At 39.1% G+C, this 14,470-nt stretch overlaps 1 protein-coding gene across 1 annotated transcript in view; it reads right to left on the bottom strand.

The window, feature by feature from the left end:
- Nucleotides 1-14,470, bottom strand: part of LOC124595227 (RAD50-interacting protein 1) — a 120,634-nt gene that overhangs the window by 34,612 nt on the left and 71,552 nt on the right. Inside the window, exons 6-7 of the mRNA XM_047133882.1 lie at nucleotides 12,493-12,718; nucleotides 6,154-6,319 (exon numbers count right to left, since the gene is read on the bottom strand). Of these exons, the coding sequence (XP_046989838.1) occupies nucleotides 6,154-6,319; nucleotides 12,493-12,718 (392 nt within the window). The remainder of the gene's footprint in view (nucleotides 1-6,153; nucleotides 6,320-12,492; nucleotides 12,719-14,470) is intronic.

Genomic DNA, 14,470 nt, shown 5'->3' with positions numbered 1-14,470 from the left:
CTGGGAATTGACCAAACTTTGGGCACACCTGTATGCACAGTGCATAAACTTCTATGAAACATCCTGCATTGATATCTGTACAAAATTACCTGTGTTCAGGAGTTGCTTCATGCTTGCTGGCTAGTAAAACAAACATTTCCTCTAGAATTTCCTGCTTGCACAGAAGTGGACAGGAATGACCATGGAACATTTTCTGGTGAGGTGAATCCTTTTTCTATTTCTTCCTGCTTGCACAGAAGTGGACAGGAATGACCATGGAACATTTTATGGTGAGGTGAATCCTTTTTCTATTTCCAAGGGCATGTCAACATACAGAATTGGAGGACCAGTCTCATATCAACTGGTGTCACTTCATTCTGCAGTCTGCCCTTATAGCAGAGTGGTTAGTGTGACGAACTGCCGTCCTATGGGCCCGGGTTCGATTCCCGGCTGGGTCGGGGATTTTCTCCGTTCAGGGATTGGGTGTTGTGCTGTCTTCATCATCATTTCATCCCCACCTGGGGTGCAGGTCACCCAATGTGGCGTTGAATGTAATAAGACCTGCACCGAGGTGGCTGGACCTACCCCCAGATGCCAAATGCTCATTTCCATTTTAGCTTCATTCTGCAAAGGTAACTGTGTGATGTGGGTTGCCAGCATCATTTATTGCAGGGCCATATTTTTTCGAGGAGATGAGTCCTGTGGGGTCTGTTACCTGTACTGTCACTGGTAAACACTGTTAGTCTCACTTACACAGCAACCAAATCATTCCAACCCTTCAGCAGTGTGGATGTGTGGGTAGGATCACTTTCATGCAAGATGGCAGTCCTCTTCACAATGCACAGCCAGTGAAGAACTGCTGCAGAGGCATTTTGGAAATGCTAGAATTATCGGTGGTCACTTCCCTACATCCTGGTCACCCAGACAACCTGATCTTAATCCCTGTGGCCTCCAGCTGTGCATTTATCTGAGAGATGCTGTGTCCAGTGCTCCGATTATAAACATAGCTGGACTGAAGGCATGCATTGCACAATGCATTCGGAATGTGACCCCCCAGACACTCCGATATTTTGTGGGTTATGCTGTTTCTCGATTCAACTTGTGGCAGAAAATGGTGGGCAGCATATTGAAAGGCTTACACCAGTGTCATGACAATTAAAAACTGATTTCACTGTTGCTTTTTATGTGGTTTTTTGGACTCTGGACAATTAAAAACCGATTTTTTCCACCTGGTGTGATACGACCTAGCCATAGTGGATGGGCTTACCTAACTAACAGTGCCACAAATGTTGAATGCCAGACTTGTGCAGTAATGCAAATTGCACAATATGGTCGGTTTAATATGTAACTCATGCCATAGCTGTCACATTTTGATTCATCTGTCATTTGTAGCTGAATCCATCTAGCAGGAAAACTTTCTTTAAATTTTTTTATTTCAATAACATTTTCCACCTCCTTTGATAATATTCCATTCAAATTTGATGTTGTTCTGAGCAGCAGTTCTACTTTTACAGCATTTTGAAACTCAAACTTTAATTATAGCCACCCTGTACTTTGGCTAATTTTAAGTACTAGGACATGCAACCACAGCTACTATATTCTTCTGGTGCATGGTAAGTCCAGAACAGTAAGACAGGAGCAGTGTCAATAGGCAGTAAAATGTAACACTGCATTTCTTCCAGCTACTGATAATAGAACCAGCCTTACAACCAGGGTTGGTAACCAGTCAAATACTTTCTTCCTTGTTTTGTGGCTTATCATTCAGTAGTAACTTTGGTGTTCTAATTTCTTGCATTATTGTTATAGATGCTTTCTGGTAGATCCTGTACTTCACTACAACTCCAATTAGTTTAAATATGTTTAATTCTGTCTTGAAATCTTTATTTCTCTACCTCTTAGATAACTGTGACTATCTACTGCATTCAGAGATCTCATCTCTACACTTTATACCCTTCTGATGTGGTGTTTAGTAAGTGTCCAACTTTCACATCCATGTAACAATGTTGGTACTGATATGACTTTGTACAGTTACAATGCATCTCTTTTGCTACTTTTAATATACCATCCGATTGTTCCACATACATACTGTACTGTCTGTAGTTTTCTACTCACTTTATCATTTGATAGATAAGTAATATCACATTCAAGATAAACTATTTTGTAAGCCTGCTCTATTGCTTTATTATTAATGACTATTTTAGTCCTAACTGGTTTATATTCCCTAATCAGTACTTACTTAGTATACAGTTGTACAGTATACTTTTCTACCTACAGCACATTGTATGAACCATATTGTATACTCTATTTTTATCCTTTTCTGAATAGCGGACACTTCTTAAAAGTGAACATTTTTATTTTCCCCAGGGATATCTGTTATTTCAATGTTTTACTGTATTTGCCAAATGTTATATAAGTCTTCTTTTCTCAAGTATTCACAGTCTTTATTATTGATTTTGAACAGTGATGGATTATTTGCATTAAATTTCATAAGAAACAGGTGCATTGTGAACAAGTAGCAAAAATATCTAATTCTTTCAAGAGGTGCTGACAATATGATTATAAACAAACACCATGTATTATACAGGGTGAATCACCTAAAACTTAACACTGCAAATATTGCAAAAATGAAAAGTGCTATTGATGTGCGGTTTTCACAGACTGGATTGGTAGTCAAGAGCTCGTATTGTTAGACAATAAACAGATTGTAATAATAGTTAGAAAGTGTATCTTTCATGCAGACATACACTTCTTCATGTGGAGAATGCCTATTGACATTAACAAATTAAAAGTAGGGAAAATTAGAATGTCAGTGGTGTTTGTTTCAGGTATCTAGTGTGAGGCATTTACGAGATATCATATTTTGAAAATTTCCCATTTCAACACTAGTGCGATACCTGGAGACTGCAGGAAGAATGCAGTTCATTCATGTATGGTGTATGCGTCACGATATTCCAATAGATGTCAACCATCTCAGCAGTAATTTATTAACCTGTTCAACTAGTTACATGAAAGCAGTAGCGTAACACCTTGACAACGTAACAGAAGGAAACAAGAGATGACAGAATAGGATGAAATTAATGTTTTTGCTATTGTTGAAGTTGATCCGTAGCTTAGCTTCCACGAGAAAGGGGCACGAGTCAGGCAAAATACTGAACACTGAACATGCACAAGTATCCAGCCTCCTGACAGGCCATCTTCTATGGATGCTGTAAGATGTAACTCTGCAGACCAGGGGGAACTCGTGGTACCAACATGATGGCTGTCCAGTCTATAGTGCACAAAATACTACAGCATGTCTCCACAAATTGTTTACAAATTGTTGCACTGGGCACAAAGAACCTGTACCTTGGCCAGCTTGTTCCCTGGATTTGATGCTTTCAGACTTTTTCTGTAGGGAAAGCCAGAAAGCTGAAAGACGCTGTCTACCAGGACATACAAACTATGCCTGATGAACATATCAACTTTTTTTGCATTGGTAAATTCCATCGTCCACTCAAGAACTAATGCTTGAACTGTCACACACTAACTGACTAGCAAGTCGCAATGCACTTAAGGAACATGTAAGCACACTGTAAGCAAACATAACAACATCATACCTAGCAATTACACAAACAAGTGTTGGTGTGGAAAGTTTTCAAAATACAATATCCCATAAACAACTCAGACTAGAATCCTGCAACAAAAACTACTGACATTCTAATTTATCTTACTTTTAGTTTGTTAATGCCAATAGCCATTGTTCCATTTTAAAAAAGTGTATGTTTGCACAAAAAACACACTTTCTAAGTATTATTACAATCCATTTATTGGCAAACAATATGAGTCCTTGACCTCTGATCCAGTCTGCAAAAACGGCATATCAATAGCACTTTCCATTTCTGCAATATCTGTGGTGCGAGTTTTTGGTATACCTGTTGGCTTATATTTTATGGTTTATACCCTGTTTAAACACTTAAACTGCATCAACTGTATCAAAATCAAAGGCAAACTCTTTTCAAGGAACACCATCTGTATCCTGATGAGCTGGACATCAGGTGCCAACCCACAACTACTGTCAATGTTAGACATGACATTGCTTGTAACTGTTTACAACTACTTTGCTCTAGATAGCAGTGCTGCTACACTTGGAAAGAAGGCTGAAACTAGAGAAATGTGTCACTGTGTGTTGTGATGAGATGCTTGGAGCTACCTCCAGTGCAGAACTTCTAAGCTCTCTGTGGCACTGTATTATCTCACTAGAGACACAGCATTGTGTCAGACATGGAGAGGATGAAGATGGAGCCCTGCACAAAATACGTGGAATATGGTTTGCAGGAAAAGTCTATGATCTAGGAAAAGTTTCTTGCAAAGGACACAGTTGCTAGTGGATGCCCTCCAGAGGCATTGCCTGAAGAGATGGAAGAGAAAAATGGAATCTGCCAAAAATAAGAGCTTGTTTTTGGTAGTGACTCCCCCTGCGGTATGTGATGCATACTAAAGAGGGAAACAGGGACTGAGCAAGATGGCACAGAGGTTAACACACTGGACTTGCATTCAGGAGAACGACAGTTCAAACCTGGATCCAACTATTCTGATTTAGGTTTTCCGTGATTTCCCTAAATCACTTCAAGCAAATGCTGGGATGGTTCCTTTGAAAGGAACTTCCTTCCCTAATCTGATGACCTTGCTGTTTGGTCCCCTCCCCCAAATCAATCAACCAACTGAACAGGGTGCGAGTGTGAGTGCAGCACTGAAAGGTCAATATGCTGAAGTGTGACCTTCCCCTGACCACAATGCATATTATCTACATCTGCAGCCAACTGCAAGACCCTGGTCATATGCTGCAAGGCTGGTGGATGAAATTTATGTTCAAGCTCATCTTTCTACAGTTAACAACAGGCCACTTCAGCTTCAAACTTTTGGAAACAGCTTGTTTGTATGTACAGGGAAAATAAATAAAGACTAAATATTATTTATAAATAGCAGCCGCCAGTCCTATGGATATTTGGTACATAGTCTACTACACCAAAATAAATATGATTCACTTAAAACTTCCGGGCCGTGGTCGATGTATAAAACTCTCCCCTGATGTTTCGTCTCCAAGTGCTGGAGACATCCTCCGAGGTAAAGCGGCGAATATTACCCCACATAACATTAGTAAACGAAAACAGTCAAAATATGCTAATTTATTGATAAGTTTGTCTTTGACTTCTTCTAATGATTCAGAATGTAAATACTGCTGAATCTGAAAGTGTAGAAAGTGTTGCATCTGGTTAAGATGATTCTCCCCTCCCACTTCCTAGCTCATGACTGTATATTGCATTTTTTTTTTTCAAAGGTAAGAAAGAGACTATTTGCAGAAAAGGACTTAATAATTACTTGAAAGGCATTGGTTGTAATTTACTGTTTTGTTAATCATCATGCAAACCAATTATTTACCAAATCATTAATTCAATTAAAACTATCCAAGCATGAGTCACCCACCCTCTCCTCCTCCTACGGCCATTCGGCTATTGCTAAGCCATTCCCTGTCACAGCCTTTTTCTCAGGAGTTTTAATCCAGTAATGACTGCGGGGAAGTCTCTGTGGAGTCTGGAGGGCAGAAGAGAAACAGTGGAAGACTGAAGTTCCAAGCCAATACACAACCCACACCAGATTAGCTCAATCAATACAGTGCATTCACTGTCTGCTAATAACAAGAGTTCATGTTTGACTCCTGGTCCACCACACAGATTTAAAATTTCATTATGGTATACACTCCACTGTCGAGTCAAGGTTTTTCCCCCCTGAAAACTTAAGAGAATGTACACGCAAAAGTACAGTATTCACATATCACATTATGCTCTTAATACCTCTTCCTCTTCTTCTACTACTACTACTACTACTACTACTACTACAGTGGTTAGCACTGGAGATTGATACCAATTACTTAGTTGGTTCAAAATGTAATAAATACTGGAATCACGCAAAGTTATTCTTATGCGTATAGCACAGAAGCATTACCTCCTCAAACATGAGTCATTGTTTAAAATATTATCTCCCCAGTGCTCTCCATAAATCCTATGAGACTACGAGGAATTCAGAAACATGCTGACATTTATTTCTACACTCAACATAAAAGACAGGTGACTGCTTTCAAGAAACAGAGAGAATTATGCAGTACAGAAAAATTAGTATACAGTTTATGCAACATACCTGTGTCCAGGCTGGGGAAGACAGCTATATCGTTCTGTAATGGTGAGTAGCAGTGTCAAGAAGCTTTCACCAACTTCAGTAATACGCAATTCATCAACATCTGCTGTTGTTAACGGCTGCCAAGCAGTTTCCGAGCTCAGCATAGCATCCATCTTTTCTACTGCATCTGTTAAATTTTTCATAATATCTGTGTTATTAAAACAAACAACTCTTCACAGAGCCAAAGTAAACTGTAAAATACAAGCATGTCTATCAAAATGAAATGCATAATTTAATGCTCAAGGCATAATGCAGTGGTTCACAATCTCAATAAATTTTTTTAAAAAAGAAACTGATTCTATCTATAGATCATAAATTTCTTGGGACTGAAAACTGAATAAGATTGGACAAAAACTGCTGAAATTGAAAGTTAGAATATGCCACAATAGCACCATACACCCCCCCCCCCTCCCCCATGAACCATGGACCTTGCCGTTGGTGGGGAGGCTTGCGTGCCTCAGCGATACAGATAGCCGTACCGTAGGTGCAACCACAACGGAGGGGTATCTGTTGAGAGGCCAGACAAACGTGTGGTTCCTGAAGAGGGGCAGCAGCCTTTTCAGTAGTTGCAAGGGCAACAGTCTGGATGATAGACTGATCTGGCCTTGTAACACTAACCAAAAGGGCCTTGCTGTGCTGGTACTGCGAACGGCTGAAAGCAAGGGGAAACTACAGCCGTAATTTTTCCCAAGGGCACGCAGCTTTACTGTATGGTTAAATGATGATGGTGTCCTCTTGGGTAAAATATTCCAGAGATAAAATAGTCCCCCATTTGAATCTCCGGGCGGGGACTACTCAAGAGAATGTCGTTATCAGGAGAAAGAAAACTGGCCTTCTACAGATTGGAGCATGGAATGTCAGATCCCTTAATTGGGCAGGTAGGATAGAAAATTTAAAAAGGGAAATGGATAGGTTAAGGTTAGATATAGTGGGAATTAGTGAAGTTCGGTGGAAGGAGGAACAAGACTTCTGGTCAGGTGACTACAGGGTTATAAACACAAAATCAAATAGGGGTAATGCAGGAGTAGGTTTAATAATGAATTAAAAAAAAATAGGAGTGCGGGTAAGCTACTACAAACAGCTTAGTGAATGCATTATTGTGGACAAGATAGACACGAAGCCCATGCCTACTACAGTAAAAGTTTATATGCCAACTAGCTCTGCAGATGATGATGAAATTGATGAAATGTATGATGAGATAAAAGAAATTATTCAGGTAGGGAAGGGAGACGAATAATAGTCATGGGTGACTGGAATTCGAGAGTAGGAAAAGGGAGAGAAGGAAACATAGTAGGTGAGTATGGATTGGGTGTAAGAAATAAAAGAGGAAGCCGTCTGGTAGAATATTGCACAGAGCATAACTTAATCATAGCTAACACTTGGTTCAAGAATCATGAAAGAAGGTTGTATACATAGAAGAATCCTGGAGATATTAGAAGGTTTCAGATAGATTATATAATGGTAAGACAGAGATTTAGGAACCAGGTTTTAAATTGTAAGACATTTCCAGGGGCAGATGTGGACTCTGACCACACACTATTAGTTATGACCTGTAGATTAAAACTGAAGAAACTGCAAAAAGGTGGGAATTTAAGGAGATGGGACCTGGATAAACTGACTAAACCAGAGGTTATACAGAGTTTCAGGGAGAGCATAAGGGAACAATTGACAGGAATGGGGGAAAGAAATACAGTAGAAGAAGAATGGGTAGCTTTGAGGGATGAAGTAGTGAAGGCAGCTGATGATCAAGTAGGTAAAAAGACGAGGGCTAGTAGAAATCCTTGGGTGACAGAAGAAATACTGAATTTAATTGATGGAACGAGAAAATATAAAAATGCAGTAAATGAAGCAGGCAAAAAGGAATACAAATGTCTCAAAAATGAGATCGACAGGAAGTGCAAAATGGCTAAGCAGGGATGGCTAGAGGACAAATGTAAGGATGTAGAGGCTTATTTCACTAGGGGTAAGATAGATACAGCCTACAGGAAAATTAAAGAGACCTTCAGAGAAAAGAGAACCACTTGTATGAATATCAAAAGCTCAGACGGAAATCCAGTTCTAAGCAAAGAAGGGAAACCAGAAAGGTGGAAGGAGTATATAGAGGGTCTATACAAGGGTGATGTACCTGAGGACAATATTATGGAAATGGAAGAGGATGTTGATGAAGATGAAATGGGAGACATAATACTGTGTGAAGAGTTTGACAGAGCACTGAAAGACCTGAGTCGAAACAAGGCCCCGGGAGTAGACAACATTCCATTAGAACTACTGACAGCCTTGGGAGACCAGTCCTGACGAAACTCTACCATCTGGTGAGCAAGATGTATGAAACAGGCGAAATACCCTCAGACTTCAAGAAGAGTATAATAATTCCAATCCCAAAGAAAGCAGGTGTTGACAAATGTGAAAATTACCGAACTATCAGTTTAATAAGTCACGGCTGCAAAATACTAATGCGGATTCTTTACGGACGAATGGAAAAACCAGTAGAAGCCGACCACGGGGAAGATCAGTTCGGATTCCGTAGAAATATTGGAACACGTGAGGCAATACTGACCCTACGACTTATCTTAGAAGCTAGATTAAGAAAAGACAAACCTACGTTTCTAGCATTTGTAGACTTAGAGACAGCTTTTGACAATGTTGACTGGAATACGCTCTTTCAAATTCTGAAGGTGGCAGGGGTAAAGTACAGGGAGCGAAAGGCTATTTACAATTTGTACAGAAACCAGATGGTAGTAATAAGAGTTGAGGGACATGAAAGGGAAGCAGTGGTTGGCAAGGGAGTGAGACAGGGTTGTAGCCTCTTCCCGATGTTATTCAATCTGTATCTTGAGCAAGCAGTGAAGGAAACAAAAGAAAAATTCGGAGTAGGTATTAAAATCCATGGCGAAGAAATAAAAACTTTGAGGTTCGCCGATGACAATGTCATTTTGTCAGAGACAGCAAATGACTTGGAAGAGCAGTTGAATAGAATGGATAGTGTCTTGAAAGGAGGGTATAAGATGAACATCAAGAAAAGCAAAACGAAGATAATGGAATGTAGTCTAATTAAGTCGGATGATGCTGAGGGAATTACATTAGGAAATGAAACACTTAAAGTAGTAAAGGAGTTTTGCTATTTGGGGAGCAAAATAACTGATGATGGTCGAAGTAAAGAGGATATAAAATGTGGACTGGCAATGGCAAGGAAAGCGTTTCTGAAGAAGAGAAATTTGTTGACATCGAGTATAGATTTAAGTGTCAGGAAGTCATTTCTGAAAGTATTTGTATGGAGTGTAGCCACGTATGGAAGTGAAACATGGACGACAAATAGTTTGGACAAGAAGAGAATAGAAGCTTTTGAAATGTGGTGTTACAGAAGAATGCTGAAGATTCGATGGGTGGATCATGTAACTAATGAGGAGGTATTGAATAGTATTGGGGAGAAGAGAAGTTTGTGGCACAACTTGACTAGAAGAAGGGATCGGTTGGTAGGACATGTGTTGAGGCATCAAGGGATCACAAATTAAGTATTGGAGGGCAGCGTGGAGGGTAAAAATCGTAGAGGGAGACCAAGAGATGAATACACTAAGCAGATTCAGAAGGATGTAGGTTGCAGTAGGTACTGGGAGATGAGGAAGCTTGCACAGGATAGAGTAGCTTGGAGAGCAGCATCAAACCAGTCTCAGGACTGAAGACCACAACAACAACAACAACAACAACAGCACCATACGGATATTGCATCATAAATAAAAAGGAGATATTTTTTTATTACAACAGGGCTTCACTTATATGTACTTTTTGTCACTATAGTTACCAATTATACAGTACTCAAAAAAACTAAACATATCCTGTATGTTGGCTAAGATAAACTGAAGACTGTCTATAAAGAAACAAAAATTTTATGAGTGTTGCTTTTGGGTATTTGCTTTTGATGATAACTCTGGTAGGAGATTCTGTTAAACTAGGGACAAACTAATAGTATGTTGCTAGACCCATGATTACCCTATATGCTCCACAAGATCTGTTGGTGTACAAAGTCAAGTCACAGATATTTTCTAGTCTTGACACATTCTTGGCTATATGTTTGATTGCATTATTTTATTATTTCATATGTAGTGTACTGTTTGCCTGACTAATACCAGTAAAGTTTTATTCTGAGGAAAAGGTTAGGAGCCATGGTGGCACTTGAAAAAGAAAAGAAAGGTGACAAAATATTTGAAAAAGGTGATTAAAAAGTGACAAATTACTTCGATAAACAGAAATGTTACTAAGTTTTCATGTTTGATAATGCCCAACCAAAAAGATTGGCTAAGACCATATTAAATTTCTCTGTTACTATTCTGGATAGGGTATGGCAATTTTTTCCTTCATACAGATTTATTAATACAGGGTGTACCATAATTAACGGCATAAATGCACACAGTTGAAAGTACATGACAATAGAAGCAAAAATTTAAGTAAACATGGGCTCTAAAATGCATGCCTGAAGAGCTATGGGGACTACTACATCTTTGATACTGTGAAACAAATCTCTTCTACTGCAAGCTCTTTTATTCCATATTTTGCAAGGTAGTAGTATGGATCAAAACACGAACAGATAGTGTAGTAAAAGTGGGCTTTAAAATGTCTATCTTACGAGCTATGCACACTTATTCAGTAGGAGAGATGTGTTTCACAATCGAAGATTTACATTATCTGATCAAAAGTATCTGGACACCTATTAGTGGATATCAATACAGAGTGTATCCACCTTTCAGCTTCATGATGGCTTGAACTCTGCTGGGTACATTTCCAGTGAAGTCTCCGAATGTCTGTGGAGGAATAGCGGAAACAAGAGAGAGCAGTGATTGTTGGATGCTGGGGTCAGGAGTGAAGTTGATATTCTAACTCGTCTTAAACATGTTCCACTGGGTTCAGGTCAAGAGATCAATCCATTTCAAGAATGTTATTGCCCATAAACCATTGCCTCACATATGCTGCTTTATGACAGGGTGAATTGTCTTGCTGATATAAATAATCACAAACTCCAAACTGTTCTTGAACTGTGTGCAGTACATGATACTGTAAAATGTGCTCATCTAATGTATTTGTTTAGCAACAAATTTTTTGAACACTTTTGAAAATACTGAAGAAGAATCAAAATTAAGTTACATAGCTGATGAAATGTTGGTTGGCACCACAGTTTGGCTAATGAACTTAAGTTGTCTGAAGGCACTGTCTTGTTATTTTAATTGGGAATCAAGTGTAAGTTTAAAGGCTCTAATTATCTTATCTGATGAGAAGGAAAGTTTGCTACAGGAGCTACATCAGTTGTCTAGTTACTGAAAGTCAGAAGTCTGCTGGCCTTAATCAAGCACACAAGTCAAAGGTTTGCAGAAGAGAGATTTATCTGAACATACACAGTAGTTGCTATCTCACAGCCTCGTCATTTCCTCATATTTTTAATACATTTCCGTTAGCTGTTTGCTACCTCTTCTAATTGTTAACAGTGATCTAATCTCGAACTACATTACCACATAGTTACATTATCTGAAACAAAAAATGTGGAAGATTTTCCGATGCAAAAATACACAAAACTACTATCCAATAAATATACTTGACACCATTTTTTGGAAAATCTTAGAACATATTCCAAGCTCAAAACATTGAAAGATTCTCAAACAGAATGACATCCTCCATGCTAATCAGCATGGATTCCTAAAACATAGTATCGTATGACTATAGTATCAACAAGTTACAGTTGGAATTAGTTAACTCACAAATACTTGGATGTGATGCTTTCAAGGGATATGAAATGGAACAATAGCATAGGTTCAGTCATAATGTAAAGCGTGGAGCAGATTTCGGTTTATTGGCAGGACACTAGGGAAATGTAATCAGTCTGCAAAGGAGATTGCTTACTTATCACTTGTATAACCTATCATAGAATACTGTTCAAGTGCGTGGGACCCATACCAAATAGGACTACGGATACAGAATGTATACAGAGAAGGGCAGCATAAGAGGTCACAGGTTTGTCTGGCCTATGGGAGAGTGCCACAGAGATGTTGAAGAAACTGAACTAGTGGACGCTTGAAGATAGATACAAACTAACCCAAGAAATATTACTTACAAAGTTTCAAGAACTGGCTTCAAATCATTGCTAGCAATATACAACACCCTATCTATCACTGCTGTTGGGATCACGAGCACAAGATTAGAATTAAGTTTTAAAACATTAATTATCTATAAATGTAGGCTTAGTGTACAAATGAAAACTGATATTTTCCTGAAAATTACTTATTTAAACAGTAGATATGTGAGACAATGTCTTACATTTCTTTTCCATGTTAATCCAATTAACAAACACTTGGGCTTGTGTCAGAACACGTATGACACCAGGCTGCTTTGGTGGGTAATTGAAACTATCCCGTAGTTCTCTATCAAAACCTAGTGCTTCATCTACCAAGTGAGAGAAAAGAGCATCATCTTGTTGGAGAGAAGGCAGCTCATTGTGCAGTTTCTCAACAGCCAGCTGTACTAGACCCCGAATCAGTTCAGTCTGAAATTTAAACAGGCCTAAAAAGAATGTTTTTGGATGAATTTCTAGGAAATAAATACATAAATTACTTATAGAGTAGGAACCACTGTGCATCCCTAAAGCTCTCTCTTTTCTCTCTCTCTCTCTCTCTCTCTCTCTCTCTCTCTCTCTCTCTCTCTCACACACACACACACACACACACACACACACACACACACACACACACACACAGATTAAATGTTGATAATTTCACCAGGTGTATTTGATGCTTTGTATAGAATTTAAAGATACTCCTCTTTGTACTATTGTAAATTTGTGTATAACACACAAGACGAAACATTAAAGAACTATCTTTGGTACATGTCACGCATTGCATAAACACAGTATTCACATATTTATAAGCTCAACCATAGCAAAAATTGACAGAAGCATAGCTTATGACAAAGTGAAGGTGATGACAGTATGATGCTGGAAGTAGACAGAGGTTACTGTAGCTATGGTGGAATCGAATACATTAGTTAGTTTCATCAGATTAAAAGTGCTGGAAGTGACACTGGAGCATAAGTGGCACATGCGAGGGTAAGTCAATTATAATCTGCAATTTAGTTATATTTTTGTTTATTTTGGTAGTACTGTTGTTCAACGTTGATGACGCATGCTTTGTTTATTTGTTATTATATCTTTGCAATTTTCAAGTTGCTAGGTTAGTTTCGTTATCGCTGCCATGCTGTTAATCATGGCTGCTCCACTGTCTATTTGCACCAAAAAAGAGCAACGTTCAGTGATCCATTTTTTGCGGGCGGAAAGTGTATCAGGGGCCAAAATTCATCGAAGACTTTCGGTACAGTACGGGAACAGTGTTTTTCCACAACAGAGTGTCTATGAATGTATTGAAAAATTCCGAAATGGTTCCACAAGTGTTATGCATGGTGAAGGAGCCGGACGACCGTTTGCCGCCACAAATGAAGAAACCATTGACCGTTCACATGAAATGATTCTCTTAGCCAGACGATTAACTATTGACGAAGTGGCACATTGTCTGCAAATTAGTCATGGTTCTGCCTACGAAATCATCCGCAACAGACTTGGTTTCATAAAGTTTGTGCAAGATGGGTCCTAAAACAACTCACACAGCTGCATAAACAAATGCACTTGGACATCTGCAAAAAACATTTGAATCACTATGGTAATGAAGGGGACGACTTCTTAGACAGGATCATTACTGGTGATGAAACATGGATCCATCATTACGATCTGGAGAGTAAACGACAGGGTATGAAATGGAAACATCCAAATTCACCATGCAAGAAAAAGTTCAAGACCCAGCTGTCTGCAGCAAAACTGATGCTTACAGTTTTTTGGGACGCACAAGGTCCAGTACTGGAACATTATGGGTAAAGGGGCACAACAATAAACAGTCATGTTACAGTGAGATGCTTTCTGCCAGGCTAAAGCCTGCAATTTGAAGCAAATGCTAAGGATTGCTGTCAAAAGGTGTTGTGTTGTTGCACGACAATGCCTGTCCGCATACTGCTGCCCACGCTGCTGAAACACTCCAGAATATCAAATTTGAAGTACAGGATCATCCTCCATATAGTCCCAATCTTGCCCCTTCTGACTATCACTTATTTGGTCCACTCAAACGGGCATTAAGGTGCTGCTGATTTGCCTCAAATGAAGCAGTGAAAGAAGTGGTGCATTTCTGGCTCACAGCTCAACCAAGAATCTTCTTTTATGAGGGCATCAGGAAGCTTGTACAATGATGGACCAAGT

The sequence above is a fragment of the Schistocerca americana genome, chromosome 2 (assembly GCF_021461395.2).
Source record: "Schistocerca americana isolate TAMUIC-IGC-003095 chromosome 2, iqSchAmer2.1, whole genome shotgun sequence".
NCBI lineage: Eukaryota > Metazoa > Arthropoda > Insecta > Orthoptera > Acrididae > Schistocerca > Schistocerca americana.
Note: the sequence above shows the minus strand (reverse complement) of the source record. Positions and strands in the feature narration are given on the sequence as shown.